The sequence below is a fragment of the Alosa sapidissima genome, chromosome 16, assembly GCF_018492685.1.
Source record: "Alosa sapidissima isolate fAloSap1 chromosome 16, fAloSap1.pri, whole genome shotgun sequence".
Lineage (NCBI taxonomy): Eukaryota > Metazoa > Chordata > Actinopteri > Clupeiformes > Clupeidae > Alosa > Alosa sapidissima.
In genome coordinates this window covers 21,205,841-21,225,840 of record NC_055972.1, presented here as the reverse complement: position 1 = coordinate 21,225,840, position 20,000 = coordinate 21,205,841, and the positions used below count along the sequence as shown (strand labels likewise).

General features: G+C 45.9%; 2 protein-coding genes across 2 annotated transcripts in view; one reads left to right on the top strand and one right to left on the bottom strand.

Annotated features, from left to right (window-relative positions):
- The window catches only part of lzts2a (leucine zipper, putative tumor suppressor 2a), a 72,701-nt gene extending 68,632 nt beyond the window's left edge, over positions 1 to 4,069 (top strand). The window contains 1 exon segment of the mRNA XM_042066745.1: positions 1 to 4,069. This exon segment is cut by the window's left edge and continues 87 nt beyond it. Within this exon segment, the coding sequence (XP_041922679.1) occupies positions 1 to 453 (453 nt within the window). The 3' untranslated portion in view covers positions 454 to 4,069.
- A 1,421-nt stretch (positions 4,070 to 5,490) lies between these two features.
- pdzd7a (PDZ domain containing 7a) overlaps positions 5,491 to 20,000 on the bottom strand; it is a 24,863-nt gene continuing 10,353 nt past the window's right edge. Inside the window, exons 9-15 of the mRNA XM_042066692.1 lie at positions 19,639 to 19,808; positions 17,686 to 17,777; positions 17,274 to 17,365; positions 16,902 to 16,973; positions 15,180 to 15,824; positions 11,976 to 12,076; positions 5,491 to 5,991 (exon numbers count right to left, since the gene is read on the bottom strand). Of these exons, the coding sequence (XP_041922626.1) occupies positions 5,842 to 5,991; positions 11,976 to 12,076; positions 15,180 to 15,824; positions 16,902 to 16,973; positions 17,274 to 17,365; positions 17,686 to 17,777; positions 19,639 to 19,808 (1,322 nt within the window). The 3' untranslated portion in view covers positions 5,491 to 5,841. The remainder of the gene's footprint in view (positions 5,992 to 11,975; positions 12,077 to 15,179; positions 15,825 to 16,901; positions 16,974 to 17,273; positions 17,366 to 17,685; positions 17,778 to 19,638; positions 19,809 to 20,000) is intronic.

Sequence of the window (20,000 nt, the reverse complement as noted above, 5' to 3'; positions counted from 1 at the left end):
TCAGAGGACCAGCTGCTGGCCGCCTACGAGAGTGACGAGGCCAAGGTGCAGCGCCAGCAGAGCCAGGGTCAGGGTCAGTGTCAAGGCCAAGGTCAAGGTCACGGGGAGGTGGCGCCGGCAGCGCAGGTGCAGGGCCTGCGGCAGCAGGTGGACCGCCTGAAGGCGGAGCTGATGCTGGAGCGGCGGCGCAGCGAGGACCAGACGGAGGCCTTCGAGACGGAGCGGCGCGTCTGGCAGGAGGAGAAGGACAAGGTCATCCGCTACCAGAAGCAGCTGCAGCAGAACTACATCCAGATGTACCGGCGCAACCGCGAGCTGGAGCGCGTCATGCGCCAGCTCAGCCTGGAGCTAGAGAGCCGCGACCTGGAGGAGTTCGAGATGCGCAGCGGCAGCAGCGTCGGTGGCACCGCGGGCGAGATCCACTTCGAGGAGATCACTGCCACAGAGATCTGAAGACCCCCCCCCCCCCCCACACACACACACACACACACTTTCCATCCCCCACAACCCCCTTCTGACAGATCTCCTGAAATCCTTCCGATCCCACTGAAGACAAACCGTCATATCGCACACAGCCGAGCTCCAACCCCCTCACCCCTCAAGCTGTTTCTCCAAATGAGCTGCACCCTGAGAGTCAGGATGAAGGACACAGATTTGCTGAGTCATCGTTCCTTGCAGGGATGACATCACTGTTTCTATTCCTGTCCTGTATGTCACATGGTAGCCAAGGAGCATGTTCTGAATTACATGGGGGGGTGGGCTGGGGTGATGTGGGGTGCTCAAGTCTGGGACCTTGCTTGCATGCTCCACGTAGCCCCACCCTGTGCTGAGGGACCAGGGGAGACCTTGAGCCATCAGAGGCCTCTCTGGATCTCTCCACATCTCTGTCACTGGACCTTTTCGGTGGTGCCACAGTCATCCAACAAATATCTAATATCTTTCAATACATACATGTTGAAGGATCAAACCAGCCTCTACACTTTGTCAACACTCAGCAGTTAGAATGTAGAACCTCACTTAGTTCTGCACCGGTGCTGAAAAAGCCTAATGATGGCATTCACTCTACATGATATCATTACGCTTCAAGGAACACTTATCTAGAACTCTTTTTGCAAGTCAGAGACTCAGAAGCACCTTTGCCACTCTTTGTATTTCGTCTCTGTGTCCACTCAGGCTGACCAGGCGCTGTGTAGGAAGATGTTGCTTGTGCACTCTTGTGATGGTAGCAGGAGTCTGAGCAGCACCTAGCAGTTCCAGCAGGTCTCAACAGCTTCCTCCGATCGCTGCACAGTTACTCTCTCCAATCAGTGGATGCTAGCAGAGACACAATAAGGCACTAAAGGGATGTGGGGTGGGGGAGTTCAGCTGGATGCTAACTGACTAGCCGTGCAATCTCATTTACGAAACCACACCACCTACCCCCCCCTTCCCCCACACACACACATACACACATGCACTCTCTCTTATCTCTCACTCTTGTTCACCAGCGTAAACACTGACATCACAGAAGATGAGTGGTTTTTCAACCAAATCGACTGTTTGCAAAGACTGTTGTTTTTTTGTTTATTTTTCTCCTCTAAAAAGGCACAAAGACTGTTGGGATTGTTTCGTATGCTGTCTTTGACATCTCAGATGTGTGGTTTGAAGCACAGGACAGGAGGTGTTTATACAAAAGGTGACTAATGTCACAGGCTTTTGTAGTCGTGGAGATCGCGACTGCAGCGACATCCTGTCACCTGTATCTGCTCTCCACACAGAGCATGAGATGAACATGCCCACTCCCCTCCCCTCTCCTCTGTCCCTTAGTCACGATAATACTATTCACTTTATCTAGAAATTTTATTTTTCTATGTAGATCCTTTCAAAAGAGAAGAAACTATCCCAAATTATATTTTGCTTGTCCTTTATTCTATATAATGTGTCTCTAAAACCTCGGTATCCAGATAACACTGTCTGTGATGCATGTGTGCATGATCCAGTATCCTAGAGTATAGTGAGAGGGGCCCTGGTCATTATAGGGGCAGGGGGCCAGACTGGACCGGGCAGCAGTTCTGCCCTGAGGCTCAGAGGGCAGAAGTGGAACACTTGAGTTGCAGAAAGTAAAAGCCCCGCTATGTATTGGTTCTACCTGTGTGCACTACAGGTGGCACATAGGGGATTTCACTAGTTAGCTGATCTACATTGGAGGAGGAGTTAGAGTTAGAATTAGGATCCACTGGTTTTGTGAATGCTTGGAGCAAATATGTTGTAGGAGTTTTACTTTCCGAAGCCAGTTTTTCCACTTCTAGAGAGTATCCGTAACCTGGCCTGATTGTCCTGCTCTGACCCAGGAGTCAGCTGCACTCTGATTCCAGAGAAGGAAACCCTGGTAAAACCTTGTATTGTCATGGTAACACCTTCCCATCAGTTATCCTACGTCTGTGACCTGGATATGCATACAGAGTTGGCATGCAGCGTGTGAAAACACTGGTCTGGTAGTTCAAGGTGATCACAAAAAAAAAAAGCAGAAGGGATATATCTATATATATATTATATAAACTGCTTTTCTGTGTTTTTACAAAACAAAACAAACAAATACATGAGCAAACAAATGAAATAATGCTAAAACAAATTATTATTATATACATATATATGATATCTATTTTTTTATATAGCACCTGGAAACTATTTTGTGGTAACACAAGTGAGTAGGTGTGGCAGGCCTACAGTGCGTTCTACCCTCTATTCATTCTCTCTTTAGCATGGAGGCTCAGTTTCAGAGGTTCTAGGGGAAAGGTCTCTAGACGCTCAAGCAACTGTCTTTATGCTTCCTTTCTGTGGCATGTTTGCACACGTTTGGTTATTGACTGAGTTTTTAGACGTAATACATTTACATTTTTTATCGACTGAGTTACTGTTAGTAACATCTGTATAAATGGAATGATATAACTACCCTGGAGTGCTTTTTTTCTATTTGGATTTGGGCTTGTGCTTCTTCTGCTTAGGTCAAACTAAATAAGGCCAAATGCTATTAATCGTAAATCAAAAAACAGTTGGATACTAAGCCTATATTTTGTCGAGCTGACAAAGCTCTTTCTAAATCTCAAAAAATTACATCCCTCTCCAAGATTTGTCACAGATGGTTTGTCAAAAATAATGGGACCTTTTGAACATTCAGACTGTCGTGTGTCTGTGCCAACAGGCTCAGTGGCCCCTGCAAGCCTACTGCAACTGATCCTCCACTATGTCACCATTTTGTGTTCAGTCATATCACCATTAGCAGTTGTGTTTTTTAAACATATAAACCACACGCACCAGGCTAGCTGTGTTGTGACAGGTGCATTACGCGCACAGCAGGGTAAATGTCCGTCACTGTTTGTGTGGGCTCCCCGTGGATGGCTGGTTGGGTTGTGTGTTAGCTCATTCAGTTGCTCAGTCCTGTGCCCTTGTGAGTCACGTAACAGTGGACCTGCGACTCAGCAGGTTAGCGCTAATGCTTTAGCAGAGAAAGCTAGGAGCAGCACTCAAAGTGTTGTTGTTCTGGGAAGATGGCGTCCAACGCTATCAATGACATTCATAAGCCACTATGCTGGAAAGGGGGGGTTGGGTTGTCCTTACCTGCACTATATTCTTTTTAATGTTGGTCAGACTGTTAACTCTTGAGTTGCTCCCAGTAAAAACAACAGTGCTGTTTTTATCACAGGAGTATCGCCATCAGGGGATCATTTTTTCTCACACAGCGCAATGCACTCTGTCCAGTCACCATCACTTCAATCATATCCATTATCACACATCTTAAATATGTACATACCCCTAACATTGAATTGTAGAAAGTGATATATTTTAGTCTTTTTGCGCAAAGTATCTATCTGGAAAAAAGTGTAGCCGCTGTGAATAGACCAAAGCCAAAATAACCCACATTTTTCTTTTCTTTTCTTTTTTCTTCTGTTTGTGTATATCCTTGTGTTTTCATCAGTGTTCTTGTTTCTATCCTAATCCATTGTTTCTAGGTATTCATGTATATTTTCATGTTGTACATTTCTTGTAAAAAAAAAAATACTGTGTTTTTAAATAAAGGCCTTGGAAACTATTCTGGGGAATTGTGGGCTTTTCTTTACCAAGAAGATTGCAAGAGTTTAGTCATTATGACAATGCACTGAACAAATTAGAGCTATTGCGTTCTGACAACTAGTCAAAAGCAAAACACCTCACCAAAGAAAACTCACCTCAACATCTTATTAGGCAAGTACCTTGGACTTTTATTATGGAATATCAGCACAGTACTTGTTGTATTTAAACATATTGAAAACCCTCTTTGTCTCCACTGATGCATGGTACAGTACACCCTCCTCTCCACCAGACCTTCTCTCTTAGTAAAACCAATGCCTGTATGGTAGCTGAAGCACTAGAGGCTGCGTTATCTGTTGTGAAAGTGAACATAAAAATCACACAACTGGTCTATAAAGAGCAAAGACATTGCAAAGGCAGACAGAGAGGTGTGTGCAGTACAGGGCAAACTGACCTTAGACAGGAGTGGACTGAGTTGGACCGAAGTGATGCCCTGGTGTGTATTTGTGTATTTGTACGTGTGTGTACATGTGTCTTTCATGCCATGTGCGTTCCTCTGTGCAGCTTCAGGGGTGTGTGCACTACTGTCTGACTGTGGTAGTGGTGTGTCTGTGCCAGGCCATGTCCGTGTACAGTGTGTGTGTGTGCGTGCGTGTGTGTGTGTGGGGCCTGTATTTGTGCTTATCTGGTAGAGTGTCCTCATGTGGCCCCTGAGTACCACAGTATTTATTATTAAGGTTTATTTCAATAGGTTATTTCCCGAAAGGTCCGCAGAATGTCTCCCAAGTGTTGTGCAATCAAGCCCTAAAATGCTCCGGCTAGCCCACATAACACCCGCTCCTCTGCCAAGGCCACAGGAGAGGGGGGGGGGGGCAAAAGCTGCAATTTGCCCCTAATCCTCTGGACATTTACTAAACCAAACTACCAATTTTGACATAATACAGAACCTTAATCTTAGCGTAAATCTCATAGCGTATCTCAGAGTAATCTCCCTCTGGTCAGACCGAGAAGTGAACTGACATGCCGCGTGTGTATGTGTGTGTGTGTGTGTGTGAGTGAGTGTGCACACTGGCTCCAGAGAGCCGGAGCATCTTACTCCACTCCCTCAGCACACAGCCAAAGTGGCATTCAGTGTTGGAGACTGATGTTGAGACTAGAAAATCGGGTTTTTGTTGCAAATATGCACAACTTCCTAAAGTGGACAAGTTCTGAAAGCAGAAAAGCACATTTAGAAGTACTTATCTTACTATATACCTCACAGGAGTATGGTTTTATTTTGTATTGTTTTTTTTTCTTTGAAATACTTGAATGTATTTAATACATTTGATATTCCAATGTTTCTGTTTCAATGAAAATAAAGATAGATATATGAATGAGTCTTTGGGATCTAGTTGAGATAGTTCTAGTGCTATGCAGTAAGCAGCACCTTAGACAGACATTGCCATCATAACTCCCATTTGTAATTCTGATACAGGTATAGGTTGCACAGTAGATTTATTTAAGGAGCCTTGTGAGATTATAGAAACTCAAATGGTGAAGCCGAGGTGTCCACTAGTCGAGGTGTCCACTAGTGGCTGCTTCCCTTCTTGGTGCTCTAATGGCCCGTGTAGACCATGCCGTCTGTTTTCCTGGGGACAGTTTTCATAGGTAAAGGCAGCCTGGCTCTCCTAGGGTCATTGACACCAAAGTCCTTGACACCTTCTGAGAGGGACTTCCTTTCTCCCCCCCATGTCTACCCAGACCCTGCACCTCTGAGCGGGCGATAAGCGGTTGCCGGGGGCTGAGCTGAGCTGGTCAGTCCTGGGGGCCTTTGGGGACCTTCACCACGAGCTGCATGGGGTCTTGGGCCTTGTTGCTGAATGCTCTCCGGATGGTGTCCACTGCGTGCTGGTGAGAGACGCCTTGAAGGGACTCCCTGTCCACTGACACCAGCTCATAACCAGCCTGTGGAGTGTGAACGCACACACACACACACACACACACGTGTGTGTAAATTACTGTAGACCCAAAGTAGAAATACATGCAGAAACCTTCTGTTCTGACATCATAGTCCTCACACAGGGTCTTTTCTTCAGTGTCAGTGAAATGGAAAGAAATGCCCCCTTCATCCAAAGGATTAACAGGGACCATTAAAACAACCCTGGAAGCAGTGTGTGTGTGTGTGTGTGTGTGTGTGTGTGTGTGTGTGTGTGTGTGTGTGTGTGCGTGTGTGTGTATGCTCCAGAGAGAATGTGAGTATGTGAGAGAGGGTTTGTGCATAGGTTTGTGTATGCTTAACAAACTATGTGTACTTTTTGCACAGTCAAAGTCAAAGACCATTTCCTCTTTCTCAGCAAATGTGTGTGTGCACGTGTGTGCGCACGCGCATGTGTGTGGATTTGAATGTTGATACTGATTTCATCAATAGAAGCAGGAAGCTGTATAAACATAAAGGATTCTGGGTGATGTAACAGTGTATATTGGAGCCATCTTTGGAATTCAACACTGTTGGTTCCAGATAAATTGCTCTATTTGTTCCTTCTGTATTGACCTGCAGATTGATGAATGCAGATAACTCTCTCTCTCTCTCTCACACACACATGTATGTGGCGCGCACACACACACACACGCACACACACACACACACACACACACACACACACAGAGGACTGTGCACCCTATCCTCTCCCCCTCTTATCTGTGTATTCATCACAGCTGATTAATTGCTCTTTTTTCTCTCGCATAGAAATTCATCAGGCCATCCTTTTCTCCCCTGCACTCTTTAATCAGCCATCCCTTTCTTTTTCCTCCTCTCTCGGTGTGCCTCCCCTGGCTGTGATGTAGAGCATCAGGCCGAGGGCATAAATCTGCCAGGGCCTGTGGCAGACCTACTGAGAGGCCCCCAGGCAAAAGTTATTTATGCTGGACCAATGGAGGACACGCTCACCCCACACACTCAAGGTCGGGGAAGCACACACACCTCAACACAAATGTATATACTGTAGACACATACAATAATACACATGCACACACACACACGTGCGCACGCATGCACACAAACTTATTTGGGTTGGCAGTACACAAGAGCAACACATAACAAAATAAACAACACATAACAGGATAAACATACACCCACAAACGTTCACAAATCAAACGTTCACGTCATTTCAGAAGCACATGAGGATATAACGAGATTTAATCAAAGCATTGCACAAGACAACACACACACACACACACACACAGTCCCTGAGGAAACACCTGTTGCAGAGCCTGTATCGTACACCCTTCCTCTACATGCACCACACACACACACACACACACACACACACACAAAGCGACCCTGTTCACATGTGTGCCCTTCACAGCTACTATCCTATGCACTCGAAATGACACACACACACACACACACTTCTTCCTACAGACCCTGAACTCTGCATGCCGACTCCGCGGTCCAGCTCTGCTGTGGAACTCTGGGAACCAATACCGGCCATCCATTTGGGCAGACAGTGGAGACAGGCGAATGAGTCATAGTTTCTGTGAGAAACTTAGAGGTGCAGTACTGATAAATTAATGTATAGTTATCCTAATTTATTAGTTATGCTCTCAATTCAACCTTCTTCGTCATTTTCAAGACGACTTGATGACATTTTACATAATACATTGATTGCAAAGTACACACAAGCCAACTAGTCCCAGTATTCCATAAAATATAATTTTAGCAATTTAAATATTTTTATATATATATAAAAATTTAAGACTTTGTGCTCCTCTCTTCTATTGGTGAGCGTGTCTGTATGCGTGCATATTTGTGTGTGTGTACTTTCCGGTATCAATGCCATACTAGAGAGATGGCTACCTACCGTGTGCCAAACCATTTTTCTGGCTCACCACAATGCGGCTATCCAAATCCATTTAACTGGAGAACAGATTAGTCAGTGTGTTCATAGTATTATGAGTCATTTTGAAAAGGAACGTTTAATCTTCCAAAGATATCATGATCTAGTCTCAGGTTGCTTTCAAATGCATCATGATAGGTCTTACACGGACAGGATTACTACAGACAATCCCTGGCAGAATTGTTATTTAAAATAAATAATATATGACTGGATTGTACTTGAGTGAGTAAATAAGTAAACATTTTTGCTATTTATCTGAGAGTGTGATCTGCACACTGATTTGTGGATGAGATGAACAGGAAGGAGTACACAGTGTCGTCGCACAAGTTGATAACATATATCACTTAATCAACTGTCAACTTTTGATAGATACTAGCCATGGTTATGATCCACACATACACTCGCGTATGTGTGTGTGTGTGTGTGTTTATATGTACATATAAACACACACACAGCTCTCTTATCCAGGCACTCAATATGTGTAATTAAAGCTAGACTATCTAATTACTGTAAAGCCCAGTGAGGGACTTCTCCTCTGGAGCGCGGGGGTTCAGCAGAGGGAGGGGAGGAGGAAGCAAGGAGGAGGAGGAGGAGGAGGAGGAGGGAGAGGAGGAGGAGGGAAGCGCAGGAGGGAGAGGAGAGGAGAGGGATGATGAGGTGTCTGCGGAAAGAAGATTAATGGATCTGTGGTTGCATCCTTAACGAGATCTAGCAGAGGGACGTAGCAGAGGCTTATAGATACTGTTCTCAGGGGGCTGAGCAGGGAGAGGTGAAGCTGACAGACAGACAGACAGACAGAGGTCTCAACAGCTCGCTTGCTCACTCGCTCTCTGTCTCTCATGGTAGAGGTTCCTGGGGTTAATGCCATGCCCAAACAAGACACGTGGGTCTGTGTTCTGTGTCTTACACACAAGTCACATAGAGATACATATTCATACATGGACACACACATATACAGTCTTGACCTTTGAGATATACATGACTTGACCTTTGAGCGGAAAGTGTATATGCACTTTTAAGATCCTAATAATCCGTAGCTATTGGTATCTACTTTTTAAAATCATGTCAGTTCATTGTCCAAAACCAAAATGACTCCTTGCATGTTATGATACGTCTCACATAGTAGGCCGCACCTATTGGTTGGAATACACTGACACTGAACTCAGTGTTCCGAGTGGGTTCTGACATTTTGGTAAAGGCACGTGGCTGACAGAAGCATCGATGCCTGTGGGTTTTGGCTGTGTCTGCCTGTGGTGTGGTGCGGAGTTAAGAGAGTACTTATTTGAGCGCAGCCACTAAGGAATGTTTGCTGACCTAAGAAACATGGCTGCTTGATCCAGACACACCTCTCCCTGTCTCTAAGGACACCGTGATAAGGAGCTTAGCGCGGTGGGACCATACCGGATGGACACACGCACACACACACATGCACACGCGCACACACACACATACACACACACACGCACGCACGCACGCACGCACACACACGCACACACACACACACACATACTCACACACACACACAGAGTGGGCTGCTGTATGGATATGCTGCTATCAGTGAGAGCAGGGGTACAGGAAGTTTGTTAACATCCCATGCTGATAGCGCCCACGCGCTTGTCCCATCAACACTTCCCCAGTCACACACAAACTCTGTCCATCTCTGGATATCCTTCCCAAACACATTCTGTATCTCTGACACACACACACACACACACACCTACACCTACTCAAAGAGAGCTAGATATACCAACAACAAGACAGATACAAGCTTGAGAATGTGTGTTGCTCAGCCAGGCCGTAGAGGTGTGAGGGTGACTTTTCAAACACAAGTAGAAAGTCAGAAGGCCTGTGCTGAGTAACAGGGTGCATGATGACATCACACACACACACACACACTCACACACACACACACACACACACACACACACACACACACACACACACACACACACACACACACACACACACACACACAGCTGATCAGACACCATACCTGATCTCTCAAGCGTGTGTGTGGGAGGGAGTGTGAGTGTGTGTAACTCGAGCTGATCCGAGCGTAGAAGGGAAAGGCTGTCACCTGATACAGTAGGTGGTAGTTGATGCACAAGCAAGCCTGGGACATCACACACACACACACACACACACACACACACACACACACACACACACAGAGAGTCACACATAGAAACACATATGGATCCTGAGACGTTGACCCTGTACTACAGGTCAGATCTTGGGAGCTACGTGTAGCAGGTGACTACCATTGTTATCTATGAGAGAGGGCCTTACATCTAACCACACACACACACACTCACACACACACACACAAACAAACACAGACACACACAAACACACACACACACTGCTTAAACACATACTGTAGTGATGAGATCACAGAGAGTATGATTATACGTCTGATTGTGCTGAAACCCATCTCCTGCCATGCATTATTCAAAGAGCTGCCCTTAATATAAGATAAACTTACTGCTTAAAACTGAGGTGGATAGAAGTGTGTGTGTGTGTTGATGTATGTATGTGTGTGTGTGTGTGTGTGTGTGTGTGTTCATATGTGTGTACAACACAACTGTGTGCATGTGATGGTGTAGCAAGAAATGACCTAAAAGCATGGGGACACACTCTTACAAATATTCTGTAAAACCACATATTCCAGGTGTCTTTCTTGCCAAAGAACAGCGCCCAGTTCACTACACCTGCACTTCTGTGGTAAGACTAGATGTCCGAGTCTGTGTCTTCTTAATAGGGAAAGCTTGGACACAAAGTAGCACCTGATTGTTCAGAGCCGTTGACAAAAGCAATACATTTGTTGCCCCGGGTCAGCAACAGGCCCATCAATCATGCATGGCCTCGAGCTACTCAATCCCACAGCCGGCCTCCTGTCTGGACTCAGCGAGCTGGTCATTGAGCAGCAGTCATAACCCAGGCAACAGAGGGCTGGAGCCTGAACTGGTCCTATCCCAGGTAATGAGGTATAGTGGAAGGGAGGCTTTTTAACATTAGTACCAGGTAGGCACACAGTCCAATATGGGTGGGGGAGCATTTTGTGAAAACAGCAAAACTCATAACATATCTACTCATATCTACACACCATCAAAAGGCTATGCAACACCAAACTGGAAGCAGGTTCAAACACAGACCAAGCTTGTTTCAAACTGAGAAATCACGCATCCACAATACAATGGCACAGACCATAGAAAAGCATAAAGCAGAGCACCACCAAGGGTAAACGCCAAAGTGGCATTCTTGATGGATGCAACTGCTTCAGAGTGAAGCACATGGTACTGTAGTGTTTACAGGCAAACACACAGTAAACAACAGCATAACAAAAGCTCAGTGTCCGAATTAAACAACCATCAAAAACAATTTTCATGAAATGTCACTGGTGCAAATATAGAAATTGCAGCTGCATACACACAAACACACACAAACACACACAGATACACACTGTGCCCTCCATGTGGGGAATTTCCTTGGTCGTTAAATGTAGAAAGTGTAAAAATGTTTATTTAATGAAGCAGGCCTTTTGTGTGGCTCAGGAGGAGCACCTGTGGGTATCACCTGCTAAGGAAACCCAGAGGTCAGAGGTCACTAACACAGAGAGCCGTTGTCCTCGGAGACCGAAGGGGACCGCCGAGAAACAGGAAACAGAAATTAGTGGGAAGAATAGACGGAAGTGTGGGGAGGGAAGAAAAGGTCCATCCAATCACTTACACTTTGCGAGAGCAGGACAAAGAGGTGAGATGCTGTGGCACACTATTTTAAGGTCACCTCAAATGAGAGTGGTGTTTGTGTATGTGTGTGTGTGTGTGTCCTGTTGACACTTTTTTAATGCAAACCTGCTCTTCTCTTCAAGGCGAGTAAAAACAACAGCTTTTTTAACCTCACCTTAACCTCTTGGAAGTGGAACTTTTCATACCCGTAAAAAGGTTCCATGAAGTACTTTTCATACCCCGTAAAAAAAATGTTTTTTTTCATTTGTACGTGTGGACTTCATTTCTGTGGGAAAGTGTAAGGTGTAAGGGTTCTCTGTGGTACCTTCAGCACTGGACTGCCTGAGGCAGCTCCGCCGGGAAAGATCTTCTCAATCTTCACCATGGGCTGCACTCGAGACTCCATCCCACCAGAGATGCTGATGCCTGGGGACCATGAAGGTGGGGGGTGGGGCAGAGAGGGAGACAGAGTAACACACGCAGGACAGGAGAGAATGGGGGAGGAGGAGATATGAAAACAGGAGAGGAGGAGAAGGAGGAGTGGAACAAGACCAGGACAAGGTAGAATATCAGTTATTTGGTACTTCAAAAAGAGAAGACATAGATATGTATACTGCTACAACTCAAAATGGAGAGCTAACTCCTTCTTGCCTAAACTTGCCTAAAGCACTGAAAAGTAAATCACAGGTGTTACTGTGATACATGTCCCTCAGATGACCCAAAGATTCACATTACCCTCCACATATAACATTTCTGTAGTGTAACAATAGGCTGTTTCATGTTAAAGGAACACGCCACCCAATGTCAGTAGTAATATATGTTCTTACCTTAACTTTCACGAGTTGAGTCATACCTCTCCCGTGTTGGTACGTGCACTCAAACGCTCTTGTGTGCGGCGTGAATGTGTTAGCATGTTGCTATGCTAGCGGGCTCAGACGTAGCCATAGAGGGAGGAAGATGGCAGTAATCAAAAACATCCACGTTTTCCCTACTTAAATACAGTTGCACGAGTAGTTGATACAAATGTGTAAGGTTACACAACATGAAACGTGGAGATTTTCCAAGCGAATAAACAGGAGAACTACAATGCGTGGCGCAATAGCACTATGGCGCTTGCATAGTGTTCGGCCGTATGTCTACGTGCGCACCTGGCCAGGCTACTCAGCTACTAGAGAAAGAATTTCACCTGTTTGTATGTTCACTCCAAGTTGGCCTACCATAACTTACCAACTCTGCACTGTAGACCATAAACTGGCTATTTATATTTTTCTGTGAAATAACCAAATTTGTTCAACTTTATGAAGCAGAATTACGCACTAGGCTACTTGGAACATAACACATTTTTGTTTGCGCAGGAGAGAGAATGACAGCAATTAACAAATTGCACTTGTTGCTGGTTACCAATAAATACTATATATTTTTGCAAGCAACAAAAACAGAAAGGATGGAGACAGCAAAGCTAGAGATTGGGCAGGAACAAGGTCAATTGGTAGATATGCTTGTCAAAACATTAGGAGCTGGATGTGGATGAATGAAGCACAAGTATGCTTTACTAATGTTAAGCATGCACGCTGTTTAACGTTACACGGTATACTAAAAGTAAGCCAAAGGTAAATGTAGCCTTTTTAGGGCTGTGTAAAGTTGACCAAATTACTGTAATATAGGCTCTTAGGCGTGAATAAAGTAGGCTACTTTGTTGCTACAACTGCAACCCTTCCGACATTAATGGGGACGAATGTTGACATTTTCCCGTATTTTGGGTGAGAAACCTGTGGCATCTCCCTTATTTTCAATGTTCAATGTTAACAGCTATGGAACGAAAGAGAACGTAATATGGCGCCAGAAATCACATTCCCTCTAGAACCTTTGCTAGTGCCTAGATGTCCCTCAGTCTCCATTGAGTCTCTACGAAAGCCGCAGCGCGAGGCTTTTATCTTGCTACTCTTCAAGAAAGAAAGAAATGAGGGGTAAACGTGGTGTGCAGAGAGGGACGCCCGAAGTGTGAAGACTGAGACTGAGAGCTACATGGAAAAATATGCACCAAACAGGCCACTTTGAAATGTTGCTGTTTTCATGAATACAAAAGTTGGGTGACCCCCCCTCCTAGACTAAAAAAAGTTGGGTGACCCTCCCCTCAACAAAGAATAAAAAGACATGACCCTCCCCTATTTTCTTCCGGTGGTCCATTCCATAAATACCGAACGGTCCCTAAGAACATATGAAGGGTTCAGATGCAAAAGCCTCTAAATGCCACCTATGTCAAAAATGAGATAAAGATGGTGAGGGGATGCTCTCCACACATAGTATACGCTAATCAAATAATTTAACTTCTAAACCCACTAAATACCACTCCTTTCCTGGTCTGAAATATCAATTTATAGGCAAAAACCTATAGGAGACTGAATTTAAATGCTCATTTAAAAGAAAAGTGGTCAGACGGATTTAGAGGGTTTTGCATCTGAACTCTTCATATATTACTACTGACATTGGGTGGCGTGTTCCTTTAACGTGGAGTAGGCCAGGATGGAGGAGTCTCTAGCGTGGTTTGTGGGTCATGTACTGTAGCTTTAGAGGAATTTCAGGTAATTGGGCGAAAAGCCCAGCGATTACCATCCTCTCTCAGCCAGAGGTAGTGGGCCGCGCCAGGAACTTATTTTCCCATGAAAAAGCACACTACTCTCTCTCTGTGTGTGTGTGTGTGTGTGAGTATGTGTATGTGTGTGTGCATATGTAAGTGTATGTGTGTGTATGTATGTGTGTGTGTGTGTTCGTGTGTGTTTAAAAAAAGCATGCCAGACTGTACTTCAGCATTTTATCAGAGGGGATTATGTTTCATACGAAGCCTCTCTCCCTTAATTACACCCATCTCTCCTCTCCACCAATTACTATTAAGAGCTAACCCACATCTCTCCCACATCTCTCCCACATCTCTCTCTCTCTCTCTCTCTCTCTCTCTCTCTCTTTCTCTCTCTCACACACTCTACATGCTTTTATCAGCTCTTCTCTGCTGCTCTGCGTGTCAGACATATACCCTAGTCTGCTTCAGTGATTCTTTTGTTCACTGACCTCTACTGGTCAGACCCCAGTACGGCCATTACAATTACAGAGAGCTTTTAAAAGTCTACAACATTGACTGCAGTGCCCGTACCATATACGGGTCTGAGTGCCCACGGGGACCCAGGTTCGAATCGGACCTGCGGTCATTTCCCGACTCCCACCCCATCTCTCTCTCCCACTTACTTCCTGTCACTCTTCAATGTCCTGTCTAAAAAAAGACAAAACCCCCCCAAAAAATATACTTAAAAAAAAGTCTACAACATCAGGAACAGCTTGACTAAATAGCCATCTCCGCTAATGGAGAGTACTGTCTAAGGCATTACAGTGGATTGAGGTGTCTTGGGGGTCGTCTGCCCACTACATTATGTGACTTTGAATGGTGAAAGCATTCATGAACGTAATGAGTGTGATGTTTTGAATGTGGTGTTTTAAACCTGGTTGTTGTGTCCTAGCTAGCTGCGGCTACACTCACCCAGAGATTGTTTGGTCTTGGATATGGAGACAGTAGTGAGCTCATACTCCTGCACCCGGGGGCTGCTGTCGTGGTGTCCATTCTGTACGGAGCGAGCGTGACCGTTCACGTGCGCGCCGCCGAGTCTACCTGCGGACGGGCAGCGATCGGAGGGCCGCAGACCCTCCTGGGGGGCAAACACCTGTGCCAGGGGGGGTCTGCTGTGACGCGGGGCGCTCACATGCCTCGTGTCCTCCGTCCCGTTACCGCTCATCGCCTCCTCCCTGTCCATCCTGCCGTTGCCGTTCCGGTAGGGCGACCTCCCCCGCTCACGGGAAGTGGCCTCTCCCCTGTCGCTGGGCTCTCGGGAGCGGGGCGAACCATTGTCTCTTCTCTGGGAGGAGCGGCTGCGCTTGGCAGTGGTGCTGTGGGGCGACTCGGCGAGCAGCCAGTTGGGGGGAGCGGGACTGGGCGAACGCGAGCGGAGGATAGAGGTGGGCGTGGTGTAGGCGTCCACGTGGACGTCCAGCAGCGGGGTGAAGGGGCGCGACGGGGGCAGCCGGCCCATCTGGAGGCTGGACACACGCAGACGCTCCAGCTCGTCCAACAGGTGGCGTTCTCGCTCGGCGTCCTGGGTCGGCTGCAGCTGGAAACCACCCCGGTAGTCTGTACACACACACACACACACACACACACACACACACACACACGCACACACACACGCACACACACACATGCCCAAAAATACACACAAAATACACACAAAAATCAGGTGATAGGTCTAGAAAGTCTTACACTGGTTATGATTGGGTTATTGGGTTATTCTTATAGTAGATATGCAACTACACAGATTTCCTCTTGAGCATATAACAACCTCTCACATGAGTCCCAACTACACAATACACAAACATTCACTACTGTCGCCTCCCGTCGGTCAAAGGTCAAAGGTCAGCAATAAAAGGAAGGCTGCGTTGTGTGGTCTTTCGTCACCAGGGCGCCCTGGCCTTTAGGAGGCTATTTAGCGATGCGGTTCTACTGAGACCTCCCATAAATGACTTTAGTCATCATCCCTCATGCCTGACTTGTGGAGACCGCCCCAATGAACGCGCTCATTATGGGATGACTGTGCTGCTGCCCCAACAGACACAGAGGCTCAGAGAGGGATTACCGTGGAAACAGGCATGTGCGTGGGAGCACAGGGACAGATTAAATGTCAGCATCAGGATATTTGCAGTGTTAAGTATGCAGCTCTAGCAGTCATGCACTCAGTTTTTGGGTCATGAAACTCCAGGAGGAGGGTATTTGTGTGTGTGTGTGTGTGTGTGTGTGTAGGAGGGAGTGTGTGTGTGTGTGTGTGTGTGTGTGTGTGTGTGTGTGTGTAGGAGGGAGTGTGTGTGTGTGGGAGGGAGTGTGTGTGTGTGTGTGTGTGTGTGTGTGTGTGTGTGTGTGTGTGTGTGTGTGTGTGTGTGTGTGTGTGTAGGAGGGAGTGTGTGTGTGTGTGTGTGTGTGTGTCTGTGTGTGTGTGTTTGATGGAGAGAGTGGGAGGCTACATTTTCTGGTTATTCAGTATCACTCTTAGGGGGGCCCAAGAGGGAGAGATAAAAATGAATTATAGACAAAGCAATAAGTATTTGTCACAAATGTTTTTGTTATAAGATACTTATACATGTTTTGTTAAAAGACACACACACACACACACACACACACACACACACACACACACACACACACACACACACTTACCTGGTATAGGAGTTATGAGGTGGCGTCGTGGAGTCCCTCCAGGCCGAGGGGATCTCAGAGCTGGTGATCTCACTGAAGGAGCAATATCAACATTCATTATTCATTATGACATCATACACACACACACACACACACACACACACACACACACACACACACACACACACAGACACACACACCACCCACGTTCATCATTCAGACATACACTCCCGCTATGTGAGCTCACTTTTACTTTTCTGACCTCTAACCTATGTGTGTGTTCTTGAATGTGTGTGTGTGTGTGTGTGTGTGTGTGTGTGTGTGTGTGTTTGCTTTGTATTTGTCAATGTATGTGTGAGTGGCAATGACTTCTAGAAGGAGTTCCCTTCTCACCAGAGCGACTCTTGAGGATCTCATAGGCCTCCAGTTCAAATGGCACTACCATGCTGTCAAACTGAGCAGCATCAGAAGGAGGAAGAAGTGCTCTAAATTGGAGAAAAAAAAAATTTGTGCGTATACTTACATTTACATTTCCGCACCTGGTTCACAAAACATCTTTGCTTCATGAGCAAATGTGTATGTATATTCTTTAAGGGAAGTGTAGAGTATGTACAGTATGTACCGTAATTTCATTCGCGGCTTATACGTTGATTTTGTAAAATTTCTTCAGCTATGAGGTTAATACACGGGGGCAGTTAATATGGTATTAAAATGGTTTTGTATGTATGTGCATATATTTTATGTATGGCAGGGAGGCAGTCTTCCACTGCCCATCCTTCAACCCTCCTCTTCCTGCTCAGCTCACCTGATCTCCCGGAGCAACAGCAACTTCTCTGGCCTATCCAGAATGGCCAGGAGGGGGCGCACCAAGTCCTCCACGACTCTCTCCGAGACATACTACATACACACACACACACACACACACACACACACACACACACACACACACACACACACACACACACACACACATATACTTAGCAACACCATGTATATACCATGGATTTATGGATGTTCGCCCGTTTTCCACAATTTCAAATAGTTTCTTGAGGTCTTTATAAAACATCATTGTCATACAGTGCTTTGGTCAAAATACCAAAAGGAAGAAGGACCACACTGTTTGTCTTCCACTCAGAGCACCCTGTTTGTCTTCCTGTTTCTCTACAAACACAAACATATTGCACGATGGCTTCGTTTCGACATTTTGGTAACAGGTCCTGAGCTTGCGCGATAAAAGCTTACTTTTGCAGTTTTGTTCTTCAGTCGTGAGCAGAGACTTTGTCCAGATTGAGGTGGTTTTATTCATTTGATTTGAATTGGATTGGATTTATTGAATAAAAGTTGATAGATAAACTGCCTCATCCTCTTCTCACTGAATCACATGATCCCACACCTAACTCCCAGACCATAAACAAACGAATGGGTTTTGTTATTTCAGTATTTTTTGGATTGACAGCCATCCAGGTACCCAAACACTGCACATGCATAAAAGCGATGAAAAATATAATATGTGACCTTTAAACACACACACACACACACACACACACACACACACACACACATAAACAGACAGACAGTGTTAACCTGCTGCCCTCACAGGACCTCTCATCATATCCTTATCGCGTGATAATGAGCCTGTCCATTGATCCGGCCCCTGTGGATGAGTGGTGTTTTACACTGCTTAATAGGAGAGCCGCTATTCTTCAGGGCTCCTAAGTGGCTGCATGGCAGCTTGGCCTGGTTATTGTTCTCTCCGTGAGAATGACTCCTAATATTTTATGAGACTCTTGGGCCGGCCCACTGTGCGAACCGATCTCTCTCCATCCGGCCAAGTGGAGTGTGTGTGTGTGTGTGTGTGTGTGTGTCTCTCTCTCACTCTCTCTCTCTCTCTCTCTTTGTGTGTGTGTGTGTGTGTGTGTCTGCATTTGTTTGTGTTTGTGTGTGTCTGTGAGTGTGTGTGTGATCTGCAGGGAGACAGGGGAGGGATCAAATGATCCGGAACATTTGATCCTAATCATAAATGGCAGCGCAAAGCCGCCTTTTGTGAGTGAAGCCAGCAGACACGTTGATCACTCAATCAGCCACACACACACACACGCACACACACACACACACACACACAGACTTTGGGGGCCAGACAGTGCAAGTGTTCTTCTCTGGACACGCACACACACCCTCTTCACCTCATGTTCTACTCCAGCCTCTCTCCACACACATGCAGACTGACTCTTTGTCCTATTGTACAGGGCTGGATTGAATGACCTCAGCTCTTGAGATCGGCCACTTGATAGAGATTAGAGAATGATCTTTGGTACTGCTGCTATTGATGTGGAGGGAATTACACTTGTGAGCAAATTAACCGGCTTTATACAGTAAGTTGTTGTTGTTGTTGTTGTTGTTGTTATGGCAGACATTACAGCAGAATGAAATGTTTAGCTGCTTGCAGTCTATGCCATTTCTAGGTTTTTTTTCCCCTTTTATTGGTCAGTGCTCAAGGTGTTGCACATGAGGCAAGTCAATTTTGAGTAAGGAAACAAACGATTTTGAGTTGAATGAATTGGTGCTACCTCCTCAGCTCCTTCAGGCAGCTACCCTCCACATTCCAAGTGAATCATCTACAGTCTCTCACGACTGACTCCGAAAAAGAATTGATGATTCCTTTTAAATGATTCTTTAACCAATCACTGGTGAGTGCCACCAAATAGTGCAGCTTGGTTCCCTCACGTGCGAGTCCTGTCCAGACTCTCTCTCGACTCACCCGTCGGCAGTGCCTCATGATGGCGGCCGCTTCGTCCTCGCTCAGCAGCCGGTGGGCCATGCCCTCCACCATGGCCAGTGTCTCGGGGCCCGGCAGTGGGCAGTGCCCCTTCACCCCTGCGCGAGACTCCTTAGGGGAGGTCAGCAAGCTTAGACGATTACGCTCCTTACCTACACGCATAGGAAACAAAAAAAAAAACATGGACATCAACATCTACAGTAGTTACATTGCAGTTATGTTAAATCCAATTCAAATGTGTTTTTCATCATTTAACATCATTCAAAGTAGCACATCATACAAGTCAGCACACAGTGTGCTATTGTCCTATTGCATGGTTAAATATAATTCCAAACGTATGTGCT